General features: G+C 40.6%; 1 protein-coding gene and 1 long non-coding RNA gene across 2 annotated transcripts in view; both read right to left on the bottom strand.

Moving 5' to 3' along the window:
* Positions 1–376, bottom strand: part of MBOAT2 (membrane bound glycerophospholipid O-acyltransferase 2) — a 94950-nt gene extending 94574 nt beyond the window's left edge. The window contains exon 1 of the mRNA XM_007430886.3: positions 102–376. Within this exon, the coding sequence (XP_007430948.1) occupies positions 102–173 (72 nt within the window). The 5' untranslated portion in view covers positions 174–376. The remainder of the gene's footprint in view (positions 1–101) is intronic.
* A 4149-nt stretch (positions 377–4525) lies between these two features.
* On the bottom strand, positions 4526–25584 carry LOC148217016 (uncharacterized). Its single transcript, XR_015797831.1, has 3 exons — positions 25482–25584; positions 13951–14196; positions 4526–7260 (listed from the first exon to the last, which is right to left on the bottom strand). It is a non-coding gene; the product is annotated as an uncharacterized LOC148217016 (long non-coding RNA).
* Positions 25585–27194: the final 1610 nt, after the last annotated feature.

Genomic DNA, 27194 nt, shown 5'->3' with positions numbered 1-27194 from the left:
GGGATGGGGCGGGATACGGCGGGGCTAAGGGGACTCCATCCTTCCGGCTCGCCCTCTCCCTCTACGGGGGCTGCTTTCCTGCGCGCGCGTGGACTACTCGCCTGGTCTATCGGTAGCCGAATGGCGTTGCTGAGGGGCTGCAGCAGCGTGGAGCCCGTGGTGCTGGTGGCCATGGCGGAGAAGGCGCTCCCCCCGAGTCTGGGGCCCAGCCGAGACGACAGAAGAGGGAGAGAGGAGAGCGCAGAAGGTCCAGCGGCCGCCACCGCTCCCTCCCTGCTGCCTCAGAACATCGGCGGCGTCGGCACGAAAAAACGCCCCAACCCCGAGTGGCGGCGGCGGCGGCGGCGGCGGCGTGACAAGAAGAGGGCAGCAAAACTCCCCCGCGCAAGTGACGGCTTCCCTGGCCAATCCCGGCGCAGCCCCGGCCCAATCGATCGCGAAGAGGCGGGCCCAATCGACCCCCGACCGAGGCGGAGCCCAGCGGCTGCTAAGTGACAGTGCCGGGGCTCAATACCGGCGCTACCCTGGCGTTGCGTGATGGGAGAAACGGGGGAAGACGCCCAATGGCTGCCCAGCCGAGATAGGCTAAGGCAGCCTCGGCTCTCCCGCCTTCTTCGCAAGAAGCTGCTGCTGTCGCTGCCGCCGCCGCCGCTGCTACGGAGGCGGGTCAGGCACGCTTGGCTGGGAAGATGCTGTCCCACCCTCGCCCTCTTCGGGATAGCTCGGATCTCAGGGGGGGTCCTCCAGCTGGGAGGGGAGCAGCGCCTGTTTAAGGAACGGGGAGGGGGTCCATTATTTAGACAGGAACGCCCCCCCTGGTACAGAAGAAAAGTGGGAATGAGTCCGGGGGGGGGAGGGTAGTGGCTAATTCATACCCAAGGGTCGCTGTGCATTATTGTTACTGTTACTGTTAACTGCTAGCGACGGTCAGCCCGGTGCGAGCTGTGCGCTCGCTTGCGCGCGTTCGTCAAAAGCATCCTTTCTCACGCTGGGAATTGTTGCCGCTGATGAAGAACCTGTAATTACAGCTCGTGATCCAAAATGCGCGCATGGGAGCGCGGAACTTGCAGTCTGTTCATTGCTACGACCGAATCAATCACCTCAGCGTCAGGACCAAGCATAAGCCTTTATCGCGTGGGGAGATGAGCAAAAGGGGGGAAAGGGCACCTTTGTGAGCCTGATAATCTCTCAATGTAGTCTTTAGCCATTTTAAAAGATCCACAATATTCTGTGGAAATTGTGCCCCAGAAAAGCAAGTTTAGTTTGCATTTCTCCATAATGGACCAGAACTGTTGCCAACAATTTTTGGTCTGCTTCTTAAACTGTTGATACATTTACTATTGCATATTCTGGATAAAATTGCTGTCGGGATTTCATCAGCTCCATTACTAACTCCTACTAATATTAATTCCAGAAGTAGATGATAGTTATAAATAACTGTAAAATGCCCACTTGAGAGGGAGCTCACTGAACTCCTTTGGAATTCCTTATTAACAGATAAGAAGGAGAACGTGTTTTTCAGGTATGTCATTGCAAAGCCACCTGTATGCAAACTGAAGAGATTAATAGATGAATATATAGTTTGACCGTAAAATGCACCCTCCTGTGACTTCAAAATGATGCTTGTAGAATTAGCTACAGTACTCCTACACTATAAAGGACATCGTGTATGCAGCACCGTCCTACATCGGTTCAAAAGAGCTTACTCCCAGAGCTCGTAACTCAAAAAGTTGCAATCTGAAAAGGGTTAGAGTTTCAGGCAGAGCTTAGCTGGTAGAAAGTGTCCTCCAGTAGGCATCCATACAACAATGTTCACTACGTTGCCCACCTAGAGGACCTGTGCAGGAGATTCTGCCTCAAACAGTCCCATTACATTCCAGGATCACAGTCCAACCAAACATGTCAAGTTACGCTTGATGAAGGAGAAGTATGACTAGAGTTTGGTATGGTGGTTAAAGCACCAGGCTAGAAAACAGGAGGCCGTGAATTCTAGTCCCTCGGTAGGCACGAAGCCAGCTGGGCAACCTCGGGTCTGTCCCTTGCTCTCACCCCTAGGAAGAAGGAAGTGGCAAACCACTTTGCAAATCTTGCCAAGAAAACTGCAAGGACTTGTCCAGACAGTCGCCAGGAGTCAACACTGACTCAAAGGACAAAACAAAACAGAAACAAAAAAGACTAAAGCAAAAAGAAAAACAAAACAAAAGGTGCCATATCAATACCTCATTCTATACTGCTCTGGAAGATTAGAACCCAGAACACACAGTCACAGCACGCAACAAACTCTATACAGGTAGTCCTCGCTTAACTATCACAATTACCACAATGTGGTTCCTAATTTGGACTCTTACACATGTTCGGTCAAATTCATTCCGGAACCACTTGGTAAATCAAGAGCCCCCCCCCCCCCCAGGATTGATTGACAGCCAAGGAAAGGCTGCATAGGTGCGATCTGATCAAGGCCATCATTGCACATTCATTCACACACATTCCAAGACATCAATCAAACTGGCCATCAGACCTTCAGGAAAAACCCAAACTTCCTCTGAAACTCAGCTGCACTCATTAACTGCCTGAGGTGGACCAATCTAATAGGTCCAACCTGCTGGGGGGGGGAGGGGGGGAGCAAGCAGCCCTGGAAAACTCAATAACAATCAGAGAGTAATCAGTCCACGACAAACATTTGTGGTAATGTCCCCCACCTTTAGATCATGTCACAACTGCCCTGCCCTAATATATATATATATATATAATGTGCGATCCCCTCTGTGTATCAGGCCCAACGATCTGAGTCGGGTCCATGGTAGCCATGGTGACCATGAATTCCCAGGCCACGTCAGACCCAATGCCACAGGCAGGCAGATTAAAGCCTCCCAGGACAACTCCTCCATTAAATCCACTAGAGAAGTGAACAGCTCATGCAAGGAAGCCAGTACAGCAGCAGCAATCCCAAGTTGCCTAGAGTCCACCTTCAATAACACACCCAGTTATTTATAGCACAATACCTTTGGAAAACCATCCAAACTTCCCCCCCAGGAGCCACCACACCTCCAGTACCCTGGGATCAAGGCTGATTTTTTTTTTTTTAATCTGCACTCAGTCGTTACCGACTCTGCAGTGACTGCTTTTGGATGAGTCCTTTTACAGTTTTCAAGGCAAAGTGTTTCGGAAGTGGTTTGCCAGTGCCTCTTCCTAGAGCAAAGCCCAGCTGGCGAGCGCAGGAGGCAGGATTTCTGTTGGTTCGTGCCTTTTTCGGGTGAGCGCGGCTTCCGCGCTACCGGCAACTGCTCCTGACTCCTTTTTGCAAGGCGCCGCCAGCATTTTTCCTCCCACCAGCGTGAGAGTACCCATTTATCTACTCACGTAAGTTTTCAAACTGTTGGATTGACAGGAACTGGGGGAGGAAGCAAGAGCTCCCTCTGCTGCGCGAAGCTGGGCTCGAACCGCTGAAGTGTCGACCATTTCTGGCCAGCATCTTTCAGCGTCATTAAGCCGCTGCACCACCGTGAACACAGAAGGGCATATCTTCAGGATGGAAGTCCCCCTCCCTCCCAGGGTCCAGCCAGGTCTCAGTTGTACTTGCTAAGTCCAATACGTCATACATGCTAGGTTCAATAAGATCATAAATGAGGTAAAAACCTTATTACAATCCGACCTGGTATTAGCAGTAGCAACTAGAGCCCAGGGCCACTCAGCATCCAGTCACCTGGAACTAGGAGTAGGTGTTAGAAGGCAGGACTGGTTTTAAACAACAGATATTGAAAAAGTGATCCTAAGTAAAAAGTGATAAGGAATATGCCACTCCTTAATTTTTAAAAAAAAAAAGTAAGGATTGTGCCATGACCACTGGCTGCTGAAACCAATTTCTGGACACACTTCAAGGGTAGCCTCAGGTAAAGTATATTGCTTTTGTATAGATTGGTATAAGGTATTTATTGACCCTGTTGCTCCTATTCTCTTAGAGGCTTACAAGAATGTGTTTTTGTATAAAACTTTCCCCTCTTCTTTTAATTATGCTTTTATGTGCATGATTTTGAAGATTGGAATCCATGTACACATTCCAAAGGGATTCCATAGTATCAAATACCAAGAATCAAGTATCAAAGGATACCCTAGTATCAAACACCACTGAGAGGTCTAACAGGACTAGGAAGGCCACCTTCTCTCCCTCTAGGTCCCAATGAAGATCATCTATAAGAGTGACCATGTTCACAAGAGTGATCAGATGTTTAATATTCAATTAAAACATTTTTAACTTCACAACTTGGCTGCATCCAAATTATTAATAACCTAAATTATTAATAATAATTGGAAAGAGGTTTGGAGATGAGAATAAGAAGGGAATATGTCTCAAGTGCCAAGTATTTCACTGTGTAAATGAAATTACTTTGGCACAGTCTTCTTTAGTATCATGATGTCTTAGATGTGCCCTTGACCAAGGAATTTTTTTTTAATTAGTAATTTATTTGTTAAAACATTTAAAGAGCAGAATAAAGTAACTACATAAAAGAAAAAAAGAAAGTGGAAAAATACATAGTGGATGAAGAATAAAATATCAGTAAATAAACAAAGGATTTACAATTATGGTAAAATTTGAAATTAATTATTTCATCATTTTTCTAATTAAATATTTATATCTTCTTAAGAAATAACTAAAATCTCTGTCAAACTCTAAACTTTAATATTGGTATCACCACTATTGAGCGTTGTTCCAAAAATAAATTATATAATTTATTTATATAATTATATAAAGGGGTAATTATATCAAAAGGGGAAAGGGGGGAAGAGAAAAAAACATTAAAAAAAAGAAATTAAAAGCAATATTAATATGTTAAAAAGGAGAAAAATCAGTAAAAACAATATTGAGTTCTAAATTCTCTCCCATTGTACCCGACGGGTGATTGCATCAATATATTTATACACTTTATGTCAACTATTTCCCCCTTAAAACCTGTGCTCCAAGTCTCAGTTTGCCTTGTTGTGTGACATATGATATATAGGGAAGCCATTCTTGCAACAAAGGAATTTCTGAAATGTGTTGGGCTTTTACACAATGAAAACAAAAAACAAGAATCAATGGCACGTGAAACATTCTCCCTGCTTTCCCCCTCAATCCTCTGAGAAACTAAACTCTGCCCTTCATCTAATTCTGACTGGCCCTCCCTGAGGCCAAGCCCTTGCTCCTCTTTGCATCTCTTTGTCCTTCTTGTAAGCCAGGGAGGCCACTTTCCTGCCTTCCTCCATTTAAATCTAAAGCACAGGCAGGCCAACAGGCCAGCAAGACAGACTCACCCTCTGCCATAACCAGTCAGCTTAAGGAAATCCGAGAGGAACAGCTACAGTCTTTAGGAGTAGCAAAGCGGCACTTGCTCAGCCAACAAGCTCTTTCCTTGCTTGGTGGCCTTTGAGGAGAGGAGCAGACCCAAGCATACCCATGTGCACCCACAAGAGGGGAAGGGATGAATCTCACAGACCACATTAAGCAAATCAGTGCTGGCTCAAGGGTATATGGTGCCCCTAAGCCACATTGACTCATCTGATGTGAAGATTTGCATTTTTAGAATGATTTTGAAGGAAGAGTGGTGTTGGGGCCCTCTAAGCTTTGGTGCCCTAGGCCAGCACCTACTTGGCCTTACAGGTAGTTCTCAGTTAACGACCACTTGTTCAATAACTGTTTGAAGATATCATGGCGCTGAACAAGTGGTAGGTACGACTGGTCCTCGAAGTTCCAGCTGTTCCAGCATCCCCACAGTCACATGATTGCAATCTGGGCACTTGACAACCGGTTTGCAATTATAATGGTTGCAGCATCCCACAGTCACATGAAGCACATTCAGACTTGCAAGATTCTGTCACTATAGCTTTACAATAAAAGTAGTTCAGGTAGTCCTCCCTTAATAACCACAATAGGGACCGGAAAATTGGCTATTAAGCGTGGTAGTCGTTAAGCAAGTCACCATGTGACCAGACCCGATTTTACAACCATTTTTACAACAGTTATTAAGCAAATCACATAGCTGTTAAGTGAATTACATAATCCAGCTTCCCCAATGGACGTTTTTTGCCGGAATTCACTTCATGACCATGTGATTTGCTTAATGACCATGTGATTCACTTAACGACCATCATAAAAAAAGTCGCAAATCATGATTGCATGACTGCGGGGGGTGCAATGGTTTGCAACGGTTGTAAGAGTGAGTACAGGTTGTAAAGCATCTTTTCTGAGGTTGTTGTAACTTCAAACCATCCTTAAATGAACAGTCACTAAGCAAGGATTACCTGTACTGTACTGATTTACATGACATTGGTTTCCTAGTCTGATCTACCTTGAATGGCTGACAGCTCCCCTCAATTTTTATGTACATTGCATAAAAAAATCTCACCATTATGGCTGCCATTTTGACTTTTTTTTAACCATATCCTGAAGACACCCTAAAGCACATAAAGAGCACATGGGAATGGGGTGGAATAGAATGACAGCTGCTGAGAAGCCAGGAAATGGCAGGGCAGCCCCCGGGGTGCAATGACAGCTGCTGGGACAGTAGCAGTGAGGAATGAAAATGAGAGGCAACTGGAGGATTGGGGTGGCCCTAAGAGATGGCATGTAACCCTTCTGAACCAAGGTAAGATGCTAATCTTACGTTTACAGTAATTAGAAAATGTGTGACTCAGGTATTTTCAATTCTTTGCAAGAGAGGAAGAAGGGGATACAACCAAAAGCTTTTGGATCTTAACATTCATCACTTTTCCCATTGCCTTACCAGCACCAGCCACCAACTTAATGTTATATTGCTTTTCCTTGATTTTTAGGCCCCTGTAAAGTGGTTTTAAACATTCTTACCTATTGATTTGAATTTTTAGGTGTTCCTGTAACATAAGTTGTAGTGGTTAAAGGTGCTGGACTAGAAACCAGATCTTGAGTTCTAGTCCTGCCAGCTGGATGACTTTGGGCCGGTCACTCTCTCTCAGCCCTAGGAAGAAGGCAAGGGCAAACCACTTCCAAAAATGTTGCCAAGAATACTGCATGGACTTGTCCACATAGTCGCCAGGCTTGACTTTGCTTGTAGGAAGCCAGCAGGGAACATTGGAAATCACAATCATGTGACTGCAGCTCACTGCAACATCGTAATTGCAAGTCAGGTGCCACGTGCCCAGACCACAGGAATGCTGTGACAGCCGGAACTCAGGTTGTAAGTACCACTTGTTCAGCACCATCGTAACTTTGAACAGTCGCTGAGTGAATGGTCGTAAGCCGAGGACTACCTGTACATAGATACAAAAGCATAAGAAAATAGAGTTCATGGAATCTAGCTACATTACAAATCTTTGGTTTTACCAGTGACTTCAGCTGAAAATAGCTGGTAATCAGTCATGAATACATCTCCTGTCACTGTATCTACAGACTCTTGGGCGTGACTTATGGGGCATTGTATGATAGAAATAAATATCTGTCCTGATTCAAGACAATAATAGCAAAAGTATGGACTGGCTGATTCAAGCTATATTAGGTACCAGAAAACACGTCCAAAACTGGTAAGATGGGGATTTTGGATTGTTGTTGTTTAGTTCCTCGGTTGCTTCCACCTCCACGTCCCAGATACCATACTGCAAAAGATACTACTACTAGAGCATTTTCCCATAAAGTATGCTGCTGTTTGCCTCAGCAACATACATAAAACTCTGAGATTTTATAAAGTCTGGTCAGCATTTTTTATGTAAGTCCAATAAGTCCTTATGTGTCTGAACTCTTAAAGGGCCATTGGTTTACCATACTGTTTCTCAACCTCACAACTTTAAGATGTGTGAACTCCAACTCCCAGAATTCTCCCAGGCTTACCTCATAGCCTCTGGTTCAAATAGCCTGGGGGCGACCAAAGCTAGCAAGATTGTTCTAAGGAGCCCCACAAGGTAACAGTTCTCATTTCCAACATTTGGAAAGTCCCAAAAGGGGAATTATTCCTTGACTGAGGCATCTTCTGTGTTTGAATAACTTTCTGGGTTTGTATGACACACTGAGCTACATGGACTTGGTGTTGCTCAATGTGCTAAGCTATAACATGGCTAACATAAAGTTTGGTGTATTGTGCAAAAACCAGCCATGCTCACTGCAAATTGTCCAACACATTGAAACAAACAAGAAATGTTACAGTAATTTAAAAAACATACTGTATGTATTGGCGTATAACACACACAGGCATATAAGATGCACCTTCATTTTAAGAAGGAAGTTTGAATAAAAAACCTTAAACTTAAAATAAATGACTTGGAAGCAAAATAAGGGAACTCTGAACTTTCTGTTTATTAATATTTATACCACTTATAAGGTAAATACGTAATATGATAGAAAAAGCACCTCTTTGAACAAAGAGAGCTCAGGCGGTAGCGCGAGCGATGGGGGGGCGGCGGTTTTCACTCACTTGCCCGTCGCTCACCTCCTGCTCTGCAGAGCTCTCCTGCTCTGCTCTCCTGCTCTGTGGAGCTCAGGCGGTAGCGCAAGTGATGGGGCATTCACTCGCTTGCCCGCCGCTCACCTCCTGCTCTCCGGCCTGGTTCCTAACAGGCCACGGACTGGTACTGGTCCGGGGGTTGGGGACCCCCATTCTAAACACTTTTGTCTTGATTCCATTAGGGATGTCGGTAGTTTTAAGAAACTGAAACAAGTAGTGTTTCACATCACCCATGCGGTCCGGCACTCAGCGTGTCAGAGCAAAGCACCAGTGCTTTGCTCTGACTCATTACTACACGCCGGAATGCTGCAAAGAGAGGAGGGAAGCTCGCGGTACTTTAGTGACATCACCCACACGGTCTGGCGTGTAGTAATGAGTCAGAGTGCTGGACCATGCGGGTGATGTTACTAAAGACTGCAAAAGAGGAGGCATGATTTAAGTGCCATCAATCGGAGGAGGAGGTGGGAAGCGCATGGTTGTAGCCCCAGTTTCAGCCCTGGCTCAAATGAAGGCTCCACTCTCCCAGCCCTGCTGCTTGAGGATCGGTGTATAACACACAGCTAGGATTTCAGCTCCAAATTTTAGGGGAAAAGTGCACGTTATACGCCGATAAATACAGTATTTTAATAGAGCATTGGTTGAAAACACCCACTTTACTTTCTGTAAACAATGGCAAGCTTCCTAACAATTTAGCTTTCCTCTATATATAGTTCTGTTATGGTAAAAGAAATAAAGTTACAGGCACTTTAATAAACCAGTTTGTAAAGGAAAATAATATGAAAACTTTTACACTGATTTCTTGTGAAACTTGGCAGGCTTTATCAAGTAATAAGAGTTTAACTTTATCGTATTTTGATTTTTTTTTTAAGTAGTGCTGTATTCATTTTGATAATACATTATTGCTGCATTTTAATCTATTTCTGGTAATAGTAATAAATAATAGAAATATAAAGCTTTCTATTTCCTGAATCATGTTTCAGAATCAGCGACAATATGTGTCACTATGCAAGCAGTCATCTGCTCTAGTTTCAAAGATTAAGCAATGCATCTCTAAATACACACGGTGTTACACTGAAACTATGAATGACATATATCTTTCCTTCTCTGAGTGGCTTTAATAAATTCCCCACCGTCTATTATTATGTATTTATTGCTTTACCTCACCTGTAGACAAGCATTCATAATTATTTATATATGATTAAATAATTGATTAAAAAACTAATAAAACAGAATAATCTAATAGACAACTCTTGAGGAATATGAGGAACTGAATGTAGTTTGACTATATTTTAGCTTGAATATCTGTTTGGCCATAAAGCAACAATAAGATTTTGAAAATAAAACTTAGTTCTGAACCAACAATCTCCAGGTATGGAGCAATAAGCAGGCTTTCAAAATAAAAGTGATGTTTATCAGGACAGCTCTTTGTCTTGAGCAATCTGCATGATTTGGAAATAAATGCCTAGGAGAAAGCCTTTGATTTCTACAGCTATTCACCCAAGATCTACAAGGCACGGTGTGTGCCTTTTGGGTCTCGTGGGTAGCATAGCTATATACTATACTGGCTATTCCTTTGTTCCACCATCTCTTCAGTTTACTTCATTCTGATCTTTCTAATTTGCTCTGATATCATTGCAAATTGTGATGATTCCAACCAAGAAACTGGATTGGAGGCAGGGACAGGGTTTAATTGAACTGGTTTGCTTCAGGATGTAGGGACTAAAACTTGCTGCCCTCATTTCTCCTGCTGTCATTCCACCACCACCACCATCACCATCTCAGCCACCTGGGATCAAAACACTAGCCTTGGATTTTACTAGAGCGTCCTTCTTAGATGAAATGACCTATGATTAGTATTCTTAATACTATGATTAGTATTCTTACTTCATCATGCCTGGAGATGGACTTGAAAAAGAAATGGAGGAAGTTAACTCAATCCACCTATAGGTCTTATAATCAAAGCCAAAAAAATGTGATTTATCAACTGCAATGCTGATGGTTTGTTGATCCATAGACGACTTTCTTTTCAGTACCCAACTTTTTTAAAAAAGGGTTTTTTAATGTATTTTATTTTGCACTATATAGTTATAATTTGTCTTGGGGTTTTTGTGGGTAAAGGGTGATTTATATTTTTAAAAAATAAATATGTGCTATAAAGTAAATGGTTACACATCTTCTTTGTAAATTATGTTATGCGTACCTTAGTTCCTTATGACTGAAAATTACTTCTAATACAAAGCTATGTATGGTTTTTTTTTAAATAAAATTTATTCAAAGCTAAGAAGCATTTCAAACAAATGTAGATACAAGTCTTCTTCAAGAAATGTTGACTTTTCCCTATGCATCCTCAACATGGAACTTAAAGCTAACTATAACATTTTTTGGCTTTTTATCTGAGGATAGCAGTTTAAATTGAGTGGGAAGCAATTTATGCTCTCTTGAGAAGAAGCCATCCAAACCATACCAATGTTATGGTACTTGAGCAAGTATTGACTGAGTATTATTTCTGGAGTTCCTTTTCTATTGTTTCTTTTAAAACAGCCCATAGCACTAAAACTGTTGTATTAAATGATGCAAGAGTTAATACATGGCAAGTCACTCCAAGCCTCCTTCCCCCCCTCTGGCTTTCAGGAAAGTCCCTGGCTTGCTTCATACCCTATAAATGGGAAGTAAGCAATCTTTCTGTACCCTTAGGTGTCTTCAGAAACCAGGATTCTACACTGCAACTAGAAATCCTGCCACAAATAATCATAGTTCAGACTGGGAAAGCAAAAAAGGATTAGAGAAGGTCATAAGTTATGTCATTAATGACACCTTGTTAGACAAAAGTGATTTGTTTAAACGTTACAGAGGGCAGGTCTCTTCATTTAGGGACAGAGTGTGAAAGTCATTCATAGAAAGCACGTGACAGCATGGAAGGAAGTGCTATGAACATTTCCACCAATATATACTTGAGGTTGTTCCTTTATTATAACACCATTTTGAATTACACCCGATGCAGCAAGACATAACTGAGAAGGACTTACGTTTGTCCATGTATACCACACAAAGTCCATTTTTTTGTAGTCCTAGAGCTCTTCCTCCCACTCCCCACCACCAATATTGTTGCTGAAATTCAATGGTCAATTGTTGAATAATCATTGGTTTTCTTTAAAAAATCAAGAAGAATAGGTACAATAAACCACGTGGGCTTAAATTCATGTTGAACTCCCTTCAAGACTCTCCAAAATGGGGGGGGGGGGGTCAGAAATCCCAACCTTGTCACCACCAGAGATTGTTACTGGCATACTACCTGCAGTCCTCAACTGCTGAAAAAATATATTTTAAAAAGGTGCGTCCCTTTTTAAAAGTTTGCCCATTCCTCTATAAAGCTTGATATCAGAGCCCAGGGGTACAACAGAGCTTGATCCATTTTAAAAGTGAACATCACTGGAAATGGAGAGGGTTATCTGTTCTCAAGGTTTGGGGGAAAATGTCAAGGTTTGGGGAAGCACTGTTTTTTTTTGTTTTTTTCTTCCTCTTCTCCTCTATGGGAAACTCACTGCATCACGTGAGACCACATGATGAGTATTTATGCTAGGAAATAGATGGATTTCTCCTCTCTACAGAAACTGCTTTCATTAAGGGAAGGATGTCATTGATAAATCTTACCTTCTGACAGAAAAGGTTGATGGCATTTATTTGCTGGACAATTACATTTTGACTTCTGCAAAGGGTGTTTTAATTTTGCAGGAAATAGCTGGAAAGATCTTTATTACAAAAGCAAACTACAAATGCTTCTAGTATGAGGAATTCTAGCACATGCAGACCACAAACCATCCACTATTTTCTACCAGCGGTTGCATGTTTTAAAATGCCTTCATTTTCCAATCTTTAGCAATCATTCTACTAAGTTCTACATATATACCTATTGGCTCTACTGTTTTACCATTTATGAATAACTTGCAATTGCTTGCTCCATTTTCCCTGTCAGACACAGCTGTTTTGGCCTTTGATACATTAACTTTCAGATGTAAACTCCTTGTTGCATCATTACAATCTAACATTTACTGCAAATGATTTGGGTTCTCAGCCACAACATGGCATCACCTACTTATAAAAGTGCATGCATATTCACATCCCTAACCAACATCACCACAAGCATTTTTATACATTTATACATGAATACATTAAGCAACCAAGAGAACATAATACATTCGTGCCTTATTTTCAGGTCACCGTAGAACCATTCGCTAAGCTTTCCATTTATTGTCATCCAGCCCTGGATTAACTACGTATCAAGCAAAATAAACACCTGCGTATGGCACCAAGGGAAGGGGGGCACCACAGTTTTCCCCCCTAGCTATCATGCTCTTAATTCTTTCAATGCCACACTCGACTTTAATCAGTTTTTTTGTAACTATGCTTATCTGCTGTGTCCAACTTTAATCTGCATTGTTAAAAAATAATAACGAATTTATTTTAAGAATGCATTAAAAAGTGTTATAGATTTGCATTTTTTCTGTTGCCCTAAGTTATAAGTAAATAATTTGCTTATATTGCTTACTGCTATTTAATGTTAATACACACACACACACACACACATATTTAATATAGTTGTGGGGTCTGACCTGGGTGATGGCCTGGAAGAAAAGTGAATTTTTAATCTCTTACTTCACCTTCAGCAGTTATTGAGTCTTAATGTCTTGTCAGTTAAGCAATGGGAAGGCTGAGGGGCACCACTGTTGGGTTGTTCTTAGGGCATCAGTTGGCCTTAACCAACCCTCTGGTCACCCGTGCTTTCTTTCCATTACAGACAGCTGTTACTGCATTCAGCAACCAACTTTCAGCTTCACAGAACACTTTCCATAAGTCAGGACAATTCACTTTACCATATGTAAAGTAACACTCTGTGAGATGGGTGGCTATACAAATATGATAGATAAATAAATATATAAATAAATAAATGTAAAAGGAATGTGTATTCCTTTCACACTTTCATGCATTTCCCAATTACCCACTGAAGAGCAAACATGTATTCTGCACATTCCCTGCCAGCATAAAGCCTCACTGCACTTTCCAGGTTTTGCTGAATGTGACAATGACTAATTCCCCCACAGTTTCTGCATTCACTCCTGCTATCTTTGACTAGGACCCAGGTGCAGAGGACGGGTGGTGAACGAGGCGGGAAAGAGTGGTCAATAAGAATGAGTTCCATCCTTCCAGGGCTGCAAACAAGTCCCAGTAAGGAGTCCGGTTTCTGTGCTTGTGACTGGCGTAATAGCTCAAGGATGGCTGTGAAGCTGGAATGGAGTAAGCAAAATCTTCCCCCCTGCAGTAATAAAAACAGTAAAACAAACACCCTACCTCCAGCTGTGTAAAACCCCTTGTTTTGTGATCAGCACCCTCTGATGACAAAACTAGCACTACACAGATGGCAGAACCAAGCTCTCTTTCCCAGTTTAAATGAATCTTCTGCTTAGCATGGGATAGTGTTGTTTCCAAACAGTACCAAATTGCTACTTACAGGAGGCCTGAACGAGACCTGACAAGCACTTCAGAAAACACTGGTCAGGCATTACGTGGGCATACGCCTCTGGTGATGGCGGGTGTCCAGTCTCTCCTGTAGGGCAAGGCAGTTCCCAGGACCCGAGATGGGAGGCATGGCCATAGCAGCTTAAGTGTGCAATAGTAGCTGGGCAGATTCCACCCTGTATCCATCAGCAAAGCACATAATCAAGGAAGCATGCTAGCTCTATCCACAGCCAAATTTCTGTTGGGAGAAGAGGGAAAACACTATTGTAAAATAAGAGCATCTTCAGATGACGTCAAGCTGTCTCAACTGTTTTCTGGGGATGAAACAAAAGAAACATTGTGAGGACATGACATTAAAAAAAAAAAGTTACCAGAGCATGTTCACACCATAGTTAGGGGGACATAAGGATGAGTCAATTTTTACTTAATTGAAAGTCTCAGACCACTCAAAAGCCACTGAGAGAGCAAGCAAAAGTATTTGGATCAGAAGAAGGAAAGTTGAGCTAGACTTTTGATCTTGTCCAGTAAGGTAGTTATAATTTATTCATCAGTTTGCTGCAATCCATGGTTAATTCTGTCACTGGATGTCTCTACTCAAGAAAATTATATTGAATTAATTTATACATAGCTAAAATGTACAGGTTTGAAGTCTAGCAAGGTCAACATACAGTAATTGTCAAGATGCAGGATTTTTTTTCTAGCATATTAGTACTTTTATCATCTGCATTTTAGCTAGAGAATCTGGGGCAAGATATATATTGTGATTTTCCTATGTCATAAACAAACTCATGAAGGAATGAGGTTGAGACACAGCTACCAACTCAGAGTTTTACTGACAAAGGAAAAGTCCAGCTGTATATTCACTGTGACACACGTTCAATTTTATTTCCATGTTGATAAATGTCACCTATTTGTGGGGGGGGGGGGACTCTAAATCTGTGAAAAAGTAAAGTTTACCAGATATCTACAAATGTCCAATATGATACACAAATAGCAGACTAAGAGTTCTGTTGATGTTGTTCTTTTCATCAGCTAAAAGTTATCTCCACAATAGAGCTGTGAGTGCTTATTAAATGTGATTTAACTTACCTGCTATGCACAGAGATTTTGGCTTCCAGTTGAATGGTTGGGAGCAGTTTCCCTCCCAGCAAACATACCATTGTACCTCTCAGCCACCCACACGCTCACAAATCGGCACCCTTCCAGGTATTTGTAATTGGAAAACAACCCCAGAAGAAATTATCATGTGAAAGTAAATAATGCTTGAATGTTTTCTTTCATTTAACTATTATGTTCACAAAATATGTTTTCTGATGGTTGCTTTCATATAATGGCACTAAACTGAACAGAGTGTTTGTTGTATTTAAGATATACAAGCGGAGCATTCATGGAGACAAACAAGCATTCTTACAAGCCAGCAAATCTGCTGCTTCATATCAGATCCCCGAGCAAGGCACTCTGCCAGTTCATCTCTCTCTCTCTTCCTCTTCTTCTTTTCCCTTTTTTTATATCTATATGTACAAAAATCTATCTACACATTTGCTTTTTTTCTTGAGTGTACAAATCTGTGTGCAGCAGAGAAAAGGTGACAAACATATCAGACTCTCAGTAAGGTTTATCTTCTCTCAGGAGAATTCTTCAGCAGCTGACCATTCTGGGTAACATCAGTGTGAAGTGAAAGAATAGTGGGCCAACAGTCGCAACAATGTTTTGTTATAAAGGCTCCACACTCTTTACTACTAGGACTTGTTTGTAAGGATAATAAAAATCAGAATGCTCTGTTATGTTTTTTCTCTCTCTCTACACAATGAAGAACACAAGCTGTTTTTTGAGCTGTGAACACTGTGTTCCGGCCTTGTAGAGCTTTCCAAGGTAATTATTATTCCTCTAATCAACCTCCTATCTTGTCTTTGTATAAGGTTAAAAAAGATACACTTATTATTTTGCAATCTCTGTTGAAATTGTCTATTATTTGTAAATCTTTTTTGAGGGAGAAAACTAAAATTCTAATATTTGGAAGTAATGGTTTCCTTATATATAACAGCTGTTGAGACATTTTCTCATTAGAAGACCAATTCACTTGATTTTTGGTCTTGGATAAAATTGTTATTCATGAATTCTGCTGCTGTACATCCTTCTGTCCTGTTTGAATTGGAAGAGACGGTCTCTAGTATTATATTGTGGAATCTCAGGACATCTGTCTTCTGGGATTTCAGTATTCAGATTGGAACCACACTAGGAGCTACTATTAGGTTTTCATAGTGGCTATGACAAGCACGTGATAGTCTTAAAATCTGGATAATGTGTTCTACAAGTTGTACTTTTGACTGAATGGAACAGGAGCTGGTAGGTCCACCCATATTTCTACAGGCTAAGTTTCAGAAAGTTGCACTAAGAATTTCTCTTCAATTCTATGGCTTGTAACTTGTAGAGTTCTGAAAGATTTCATGTTTTATTCATTCACCTTTACTATCTGTATGCTAATTTACATCTGTATGAGGTCACCCAGGTTGTGCGAGATGTCTGTTCTGTTGCAGGAGTGGTAAGGCAACAAAGCAGAACAATCACAATCCACCCTAAATAAGATCAGGAGGAAACAGCCCAGTAATAAAACATTAGAGTCTGAACAATACAGAAGGCAAACCAAACAAGTCAGAACCCAAAGACGGTGTCCCAAAGACAAAAGGTCCAAGATGAAGACTATCCTAGTTAAGGATACAGCCCAAATTCAATTGCCAGCATTGTTCCATGCAGCAACAGTTACTGGAAAATCAGGACTGAAAGCCAGGGTTCATCTCTAAGCTTCCATGTGAATGGAGCCCTCATTCTGAATAATTCTTTACTCACAAAGAGATCTATTTTACAAGTGAGTATTTTATTATGAGGTCTGATCACTCAGTCGTCTGTGCTTCCTGAAGCTGGTTGCTGCTGCCTTCTTATCCTCTGATACAGGAATGGTCCCTCAGTCATAGAAAAATCTAGACTACTGCATAAGTTCAGGACTTTTTATGGCTAAACACTTCCTCTGGAAAGCTGAAACAGAAGATTGGAACTTGTCCCCCGGAGACTCCTCTATTAAAGAACCTTCTGACACCTCCCTCTGTTTCCATTTCTCAGTTCTATTACATCTGGCTATGGAGAGGTTGAACAAATGTTGGGGCTTAGTGATGAGGACTAGTGGACTGAAGTTGATTCCTAATAAGGTGGAAGCATAGTGCCCTGGTAAGTCCTGTTTTCAGGAATGTGATATAAAAGCTGTTCTGGATTGACTTCATAAACTATGATTGCCAAATCACAAGGGGGTATATTCATACAACAGTCTATACCAAAATAAATAATCACATTATGGTGCAGTGTAGTGGCCTGTTTCAAACTTGTTAAGATGATACATTTGATTTTGGCTTAGCTATTATATGTGGTCATGGTTTATTATATGAATGCACCTTCAGTGTGCCTCTTGATCTAACATTGTCACTAAAGACTTAGGTGGCTTTGGAAATTGAAGCTGCGTCCTTTCCTCAGTAGAAATATCTTAGCTATAATGTAGCATGTTTTAGTAACTTCCAGTTTAGATAGATATGGGGTTTCCACTGATGATGATGATTCTGAAACTTCAACAAATGCAGAAGCTAGCTATTTAGATTCTTAGTACTGTGTATAGATGCAGCTATGTTACAGCAATTTTGAAATAGCTACGCAGACTGCCTATCTGTTTTTGAACTCTAATTCATGGTGCTTATGCTTACTTATGGTCCATCAGTTTCTATACCTAAATACTTGAAGAAACCTTTCCTCCCATACCAATTTACTTGTGTGTTAATTCCCTCAGATAAGGCCCTTCTCAGTTCCATATTTTTAATTACTAGCCAACCATATATTAGCTAAATGTGGTGCGAGAACCCAGAAATTTGGGTTAACTGAGTAAACTATGGAACAATTGATCATGGATAGGTAGACAGTACACTGTGATAAAGTGATTGTGTTACCTCATAGCCCTAAGTTTCATTTAGGTATCATGAGAATCAGAAAACATTAGGTATAAATACTTACTTTTTCAACAGAAACTCTCCCTTATATCTATTTCTGCCCTGTTCTAGACCATCTACTGTCCAGAAAGAGTTCCAGTTTACTGAGTGAAATTACAGTCTGGATTCCTCCTAATTAACCTTTGTACTTTTAAAGAACTTGAAACTTCCAGACAACTGGAACTGATACACAGTACTAAGAATCTAAATAGCTAGCTTCTGCATTTGTTGAAGTTTCAGAATCATTATCGTCAGTGGAAACCCCATATCTATCTAAACTGGAAGTTACTAAAACATGCTACATTATAGCTAAGATATTTCTACTGAGGAAAGGACGCAGCTTCAATTTCCAAAGCCACCTAAGTAAGTGCTCCCACCTAACAAAGTGATTTGTTAGGTGGGAGCACTTACTAATAGGATCTTGTTGGTCTTTGTGGTCTAGATAGTGAAATTTAAAGTTCAGTAAGTTACAACAAAATGTCTTAAAGGAAAAGCACTACCCAATATCACCTAATCAAATAATTGTTAGAGATTTGCAAAGTAATTGCCATGTACCACATAAGTTCGTAGAAACAATTAAAGAAACAAAATATCTTTTACCTGGTGACATTTGTGTTGCATAATATTATTTTATTTGTTGAGTCATTTTCCAGGTGTTGATTTAGAAATAATGCCCAGTAGTATCAGAAACATAAATGCTGAATCTGCTGGCTAAAAATAAATAAAATCTGGGTGTAGTTTAAGTAGTTGCTAAAGAAAAATGTTTAGAAGACTGAAGACAAGGAAGAACTATTGTGCTGATGTCTTCCATCTCAGTTATTTTTATGAATCCAGGGAAAGGTTCAGCTGTGTTTGCACATGTTGGCAGTTAAAATGGGCTCAAGTTTTTTTAAACAAACATTGAAATAAATGGTTTAACTAACATGATACGAAATACACTACCAGTTAGTGTTTCATCTCCAGTTTTGGTCGGTACCTTATGTATTTTAAATGGTTGATTTAAGTGACAAATCAAAACAATTCACGCTGTCTTTAAGAACAGAATTGCCATCTGTATTCTCACCCTAGCTACAGACTTGTGGTAAAGGTGGCCAGGAAGCTTTCGAATGGGAAAATAAAGCAATGAGGAATAGACTCAACGCCCCTTCTCACCATCTCCAAAGATGTTCTGCATGGATCCTGAGACTCCAGTTTCTTTGGAGAAAAAACAAGCTTTGTGTTAGTCAAAAAGCTGCAACCTGGGCTACTTTCTCAAGAACCTGATGGATTATCTCTGAAACAGAAGTTAGCAAAGCAAGTTATCAGGTCTTGTGATCCTACAACACCAAGATTGATACATGAATTTGTGCAACCCTCTCATAATGATTTCATTCAGGATAGGTTGGACAAGAACTAATTATAATACTTCTTAACAGATACATAACTTCCATAATACTTTCTTGATTTAGGCTAACTTTTATTAATACAGTACTACCAATAGATTATCCATCTTTCATTTTTCTCTTGCCACTCAAAAAACCCTTTCCCATTTTGAAAAGTGTTAAATTATAGATTAAAATACTGAACTTCATTAATGCTGGTCCCTGTTGTAACAGGCTCATTCCTAACAATAATGGTGAAAGATACCTGGAATTTATTGTTTTCTTTACCTGTACCCCAAATTTAGGTTTATATGAATACTATAAATTTCAATGGGATTGGGAATTGAGCCATCAGAGAAAATAAATATCAGACATTAATGATGTTGAAAATAAGTAAACATACAGTATAGCAATTACTTTTGCGCAAGGATAATATTCCTCATCTGGCAGAAATGAAATGGCAGGAATGGTTCTGAACAGTCAAATAAAAGCACGCACTGGCAATGAAAGCAGGGTGACCCAAAGAAACAACAATGATTTTAGTGTACTTCCTTAGAGTCTAATAACTTTTAATTGCTAAATAGGACTGCTTTGTAAACACATGGGTACAGAGTCCAGTGAGTCACCATGAATCAGTGGCACATACAGCCTATCATGGTTCTGAAATTAAATTCCATACAAGCTCAATATTCCTCATACTCTTCCATTAAGCTTAACAATTCAGATAAAACTAAAATAATAATTTCATCAAGATATCCGAAGTCCATAAAAAGGGAGAGAGTCACATTATTGTACCCTTTCACTCAGAACTTAATGTCTACATTAAAGGTATCTAATAATAGTATCCCTACTCAAATTTCTTACAGCTCTTAGGAAAACACTTTCATCTGGCTAAGGAAAAGAATTCTTAGTAGGCTGTACCTGTCCATAAAGTTTTAAATCAGGAATTAATTAACATGCTATATGTAGTTCCCTCTGCTCATGAAGATTTTTAAATATACCCATCAGGCTCTCTAGCCCATCCCTGAGACAGGGATTTATCTGGTTAATGCTTCAGTAAATTCAGAACAGTCCTGGATAAATACAGAAAATAGGAAATTATGAAATAAATAATGAACGTGTTGTTGCCTTTGAAATGTATAACAACAGTTACCATTTAATTATATTTTCAGCGATAGTGTATACTGCCCATATAATTTGTAATCTTAGGAAAGTTTATTGGGTAGAAATAAGTATTTTCTGTGGTACTAGTGGTCAGCCACATTAATAAAGTAGAAAAAACGCTGTTTTATTTCCTATTGTAAAAGCAAAATTGTTAATTCATCCAAAAGAAACCTAAGATATTGGTGGCCTAATAGAGACAAGGGCATAGTATTAAACACACAGATAATTCAGACATTAAAATCTATTTAATAAATTAAATATCATCATATAAGCTTTACATCTTCTGTAGGTTAAAATTAAGCAATCAGCCAAAATAATGAATTTGAATTGGTACTTGATAAAAAATGGGGAAGGAGAAGGGGGGAAATTTTAATGACTCTAGTTTTTAAAAAAAGGTTTATTTTGCACAAAACCTAAAAAGGAATTTAAGGGTTAGGAGCTCATCCCATTGACAATACAGTTTTGGTTTGCTGAATTTACTTTTTAGCATTGCTAAATATCACTGAACTTATATTTAGCATTTGCTCCCAGCATACGGTATTAATTTCACTCCTTAAATCTCTCACGTCCACTAAAACAAAGCGCTGGTTCTGCCCACTTGGGAGGGGGACGGGAGGCTTGGATTCTTGGAGGCTTGTAAAGAGTAATGGAAAGCAAAGGACGATCCACTTTCCCATATGCCAGAGTTCCTCAACCTCAGCCACTTTAAGGTGGGTGGACTTCAATTCCCAGAATTCCCCATGGCTGGCCGGGGAATTCTGGGAGTTGAAGTCCACCCACCTTAAAGTTGCTGAGGTTGAGGAACCCTGCCATACACGATGGAGCTTGGGAGGTATAATCTGCCTCCTGATAATCAGGCCCTCCTGGGACTTAATGGTCAACTTGGACTGAGATCCTGTCACTGTAGCCTGATTCTGCCAGCACCTTGCTTGAGATAGCAGAGACCTCCTCAGCTGCACTGGTGTCAGATAATTCCCCTTTAAGTCAGTGGCAACCAATGTGTGTCAACTGTGTTAATCCTCACTGCCTATGTTGTCAAGGGTGCATCAAGGGACAATAGAGGCAGGATCAGCCTGGCATCTATTCAGCACTTCAGGCTGATACAAGCCTGCCCCCTCCCATCCAGTCTCCAGGCAATTTCTTCCACCATAATTATTTTTCTTCACGCCTCACACACACACACAAGCTGGGGAGATGCCAGGGTTTGCAAGAACCATGCCTTCTTGAAAGCAGGAGAGCATGGCTTACTTAAAACACAAACCTCTGAAAGCCTGCTGAAGTGGACCAGTCACCTCTCACTCCAGCAGCATCTCCTGCTAAACCTAGAAGACCCCCCCCCCCTTGTCTACTTACTGTGGCCTCTTTCTTTTGTAACCTACATGCCACTTGCAGGTGATTCTAAGGAGTTTAACACTCCTCACCCCACCTCCTCTTTCCCTGCAAGTGTCTACCTGTCTGAGCTGGGCAGAATACTACAGAGAAAAAAATTGACCCCCAATGGTCACATTTTTTTTTTTTCAGAGCAGTTCATCCTTCCACACTTTGCTTAGATCCTCCTGCCTATCTAATGCCTTGAGATGGGGAGGGGGGGGGGCTGTCAAAGGCTTATTTATTAAATAAGGTGTATATCTTGATTTCCTGCCTTTTCATCACTGAAGTTTTCCAAGTGGACTACAAACATATTTGAAGCAAGGAAGATGATCAAAAGAATTGTCGTTCTTTACCAACAAGCTACCACACCTAGAAAAGTAACATGGAGACTGAATCAGTGGTTTTGGATTTCACAACCCAACTAATCATATGTTTTGAAAGAGAGTTTTGTGATGACCTGAGATAGAAATTCCTCTGGGTTTATACTCTTGCAAAGTTGCCTATTGTATTAGTCACCTAGTTCCTTCTTCTTTGTCCTTGCATTAAGCAATGGTATAATCTGGTTGGATATTGATATGGTAGAAGGAACTTTTGAGTGTGGAGAATTCTGCTTAAATTTGTGGAGTGTGGAGACTTTTTTAAAAAAAATAACTGAAGTTTCAGCTCTCTAAAAATCCATTTTCTAGACGATTGGTATAACAAGTGCATCTTCTGTTATCATGCAATATATTCCTTTCTGCTCAGGCTTACTGAATAAACAAACAACTATTGTAGAAGTTTTCATTAAATAAAAAAGATAATTGGAGAATGTGGAGTGTGGAGAATTCTGCTTAAATTTGTGGAGTGTGGAGACTTTTTTAAAAAAAATAACTGAAGTTTCAGCTCTCTAAAAATCCATTTTCTAGACGATTGGTATAACAAGTGCATCTTCTGTTATCATGCAATATATTCTTTTCTGCTCAGGCTTACTGAATAAACAAACAACTATTGTAGAAGTTTTCATTAAATAAAAAAGATAATTGGTTTAAAATTTTGCTTTGGCCCCAAAGCTTATTGTGGACTCTTTCTGGATGCGCAAATGAACACTAATGAGATTATTAAATCAGTTTATCGGAATCCCATTGCAGAGTCCGCAGCAGAATGCTTTCTTTAGGGAAAAAAATACTAAAGCCACTTTGCACATGGTTTATTATATTTTTAGGATTCCAGAGAATCTTCTGTACATGACAGGCAATTCCCTGTCTGCAAGAAAGCTTTTTAACATTTAGTTCTTTCCTTTTCATTCCACTTCCATGTGTAGTTCTCTGAAACGGACTATAAAAGGAATCCTGGGATTGGCTAGGGAGCAGAAGGGAAATGGGATTTGTGGAGGAGGAAAACCTCATACTATATTTTGCCTGGAATTCTATACATCCAAGCCGAGATAGCCATAACAACTGAAATAATAAAATATGACTTGCTTTCCATTTCTGTATGTTATGCAACTATTGATAGTCTTCTTTACAAATGGAAGTTTGTTTGTTTGTTTATAGGACTTATATGGCCACCTATCTCATACAATGACTCTAGGTGGCTCACAACACTCCATAAAACACAGTTAAAAACAAAGATACCCTTCCCCCCAGCACCAGACCAAACATCCTCACAGCTCAACCCCCATCATAGCCAGGTCTTCACAGCCCTCCAGAAGACTAAACGGGTAGGGGCCACTCTGACCTCAGGTGGGAGGCTGTTTTAAAGGACTGGGGAAGCCACCAAGGAGGCACGCCTCCAAGCTCCCATCAGGTGGCAACATCTAAGGGAGGGGACCTGGCGCACACTCATTCTATCTAACCTAGTAGGATGGGCAGATACCCTCAGGAAGAGGCAGTCCCACAAGTAATCTGGCCCTGTGCCATGGTAGGGCTTTAAAGGTGATAACCAGAACCTTGAATTGCACCTGAAAAGCAACTGGAAGCCAGCGCAGTTCACACAGTAGTGGTGTTACTCGGATGAACCACGGGGTACCCAAAACTGCGCCTGCTGATGCATTCTGGATCAGCTGCAGCTTCCAGATGGTCTTCAAGGACAGCCCCATGTAGAGCACATTGCAGTAATCCAAATGGGAGGTGGCTAAGGCATGGGTGACTATGAGCAAGGTAGGGTTTCCGGAAAACTGCATTGTGGAGCATCCCAGACTATTTCTTTCTATTGGGAAGGTTGGGGTTTCTTGCCTCGCCTTGCCTTGCCTTGGACATGGCAGTAAGTACTTTCCCAAATTGTTTCACAACTTTGTTCCACAATATGAAACAATATTTTCATGCTGGGCTTTTTTTATTATTATTATTATGGATAAAACCTGATAATGTGGCAAAAGTTTTGGTTTGTTCTTATAATGAAATGTTATCTGAGAAAAATGTTTAGAGAAAGAAAAAACATTTGCTGACATGCAAATCTGAGTCTTCAGCAACTGCAGAATCATAATGGCCTAGATAAAAAGAAATTTCCATTCAGCACTTTCTGTTTCCACAGATTCCATTTTTTCACTTGCTTTTCTAATAGCTCGTTTTTCTTTTCAGCAATTCAGTGAATAATTCCATAGGTGACAAAAATAAGTATGGAAGGAGAAAAGGACTAAGTCTTCCCCACTTTCTATTATTGAAAGTATCCCTTCTAGAAAAGTGTTCTCTAGCTTATAAAAGTTCATATAGATTTTAATTCTCTTTCAGAACAATTCAGTCTGTGCCTCCTAAGATTAATTTAGCATTCGTTTTATTTATATCTCATTCTTCCCCCAAAAGGTGAAGGGACCACAAAGATAATCTAGTTCAACCCTCTGGAATGTGCAGGAAGACACATTAAATCATCCTTAAGAGAGTTGTCCAGACTCTTCTTAAAAACCTCTAGATAGGAAACCCATGATCCTTCATAGAATGTTCCATTGTTGTACATATCTTACTTATATTTAAGAAAAACCTAGGTAGGAGCAATTTTACCCATTATTTCTGATCCTTGTTTCCATGGACTTGAAGGGATGACCAATGAGAATAGGTTCCACCATGACATAGAGCTATAAATGCTGATGCTCGGCGTGCAGTTAGCCAGCTGGTTATGGACCCATTTTACCACACTTTTTGTTAAAGGAGAATGTCATGTAGAATCCTATAAAAGGTTTTGCTGATATTAAGTTAGATTCATTCTCCTTGTTCACTAAAATTAAGTTAGTTATTTTGTTAAAGAAGCACCTGACATTTGTTTCTCATGACCTTGAATGCACTTTGTTCCTCATGACAATGTTGTGATTGCTAAGAATCATCATGACTTTGTTAAAAAAAGTCATGATGTTTCTTATCAATCACAACATTGTCTTCCAGATGCTTACAAATGGCCTGGTATCAGCCCCACTAGGTAAACCAGATCAGGAAATCAATTTCACAGGAAGGCTAAAACTATATTTATTGAGACTGGCTATAATAATAGAATCTTGCAAGTCTGATTGTGCAGGGCCTCCTCCCCCTTCTTATACTCCATTGACTTAGGGAGGTATGAAGAGGACCACATTTGCTATTCTTCAGTCCTCTGACATTTCCCTGGGTCTCCAGGATTCCTCAAACAGGCCTTACCAGCTTTTCAGTCACTTTCTTCATTATTCTAGGATGCATTTTTCAGGCTGGAATATCCTTTACCACATCTTGATTGATCCGCATCCCTTCTGCTGATTGTTCCCAATCTATGTTACTGAAAACAGAATTTGGCAGAATTAATCTTCCAATAGATGTTTGGGTAGGATCAGTTTGGTGCAGTGGTGAAGGCACCAGGCTAGAAACTGGGAGACCGGGAGTTCTAGTTCCGCCTGAGGCACAAAGCCAGCTGAGTGATCTTGGATTAGTCACTCCCTCTCAGCCCTGGGAAGCAAGCCAGGGCAAACCACTTCTGAAAAACCTTGCCAAGAAAACTGCAGGGACTTGTCCAGGCAGTCTCCAGGAGTCAGCACTGACATGAAGGCACACACACACACAAAGTTGGTATCTCATATCATGGCCTTTTGAAGCTTCAGTTATACACTTTAAAAAATCTGGACCTGTTTGGATTGGTTCGGTGTCTACAGAAGTCTCCTAGCAAGATATCCCTTCCATCTTTCCCTTTTAATTTAACCCAGATGCTTTCCACACTTATTTTACCATCAATCCAGTGGCCTCTGTAGAGTTAAGTGCATCCCTGAAATACAGTGCTATTTAGATTTAGATTTAGATTTTTTTATCCTGCCTTTATCATTTTTATAAATAAGTCAAGACGGAGAACATACCTAAGACTCCTTCCTCCTCCTATTTCCCCCACAACAACCCTGTGAGGTGAGTTGGGCTGAGAGAGAGTGACTGGCCCAAAGTCACCCGGCCGGCTTTCATGCCTCAGTTGGGACTAGAACTCACAGCCTCCTGCTTTCTAGCCTGGTGCCTTCACCACTAGACCAAACTGGCTATGCTACACCACTTCTTCTTTTGTGGGTTGCCTATTCCACTAAAACAAGGTGTAACAATCAAGCCAAATATTCCATCGGTGGGATTCATCCCACTAAGTTTCTGGGATCTCTATTATATCATATCTGACTTTGTGCTTTATGACATCGAGCTCATAGTGTAGAGACATTTAAGGAAATGTATGTTCAGCTTCCTTTTTCCTTCTTTTGCCTGTATTTCATTGGTTTCTTTGTGAAACCAATCTGAGTTCCAGAACATTTCACTTCGCTGTTGTATTCAATGCTTTACTTGCCAGTTGGTTTCTCCCCAATTATTTTAAGATTCCTGTTCCCTTGTATTTGAGTTTAAAACACTTCTGATAAGCTTAGCCAACCATCACCCAAAGATGTATTTTCCCTCCTTAGTGAGATTAATTCCAGCACTACAAGGTAGCCCCTTTTCCTTAAAATTTATACTTTTGTTGAAAAATCCAAACCTCTGTTGCTTGCAACAATGTTGCCACCAGGAATTCACTTAAAACGATTTCCCTTCTCTTGGTGGACTTTTGACTTCAAAAGGAAATATTGATGAGAATGCCAACTGAGTTCCAGCATACTTCATCCTCCCCAAAGCCATAAAGTCGCTGTTGATATACTGGAGATCATGCCTTACAGTACAATTGGTGGATATTGAATATGGATGAGTAGGAAGAATCTGTGATCAGCAGCTCCAATTATCCTGGTCAATCTTTTCATTACATCACAGAGTTGGGCATCTGGGAAACAGCATATGTGTCAGATTTAATTAAAGGCTTCTTGTTTTCTTATACCTTGGCATACTTTTTGATTGCAGAGCATTCAGTGGTGGATATTCATCCAA

The sequence above is a fragment of the Python bivittatus genome, unplaced genomic scaffold (genome assembly GCF_059951505.1).
Source record: "Python bivittatus isolate LINGU-HERP-01145 unplaced genomic scaffold, Pbiv_v1 ctg000020_np1212, whole genome shotgun sequence".
Lineage (NCBI taxonomy): Eukaryota > Metazoa > Chordata > Lepidosauria > Squamata > Pythonidae > Python > Python bivittatus.
This window is presented reverse-complemented; position numbering and strand designations above follow the sequence as displayed.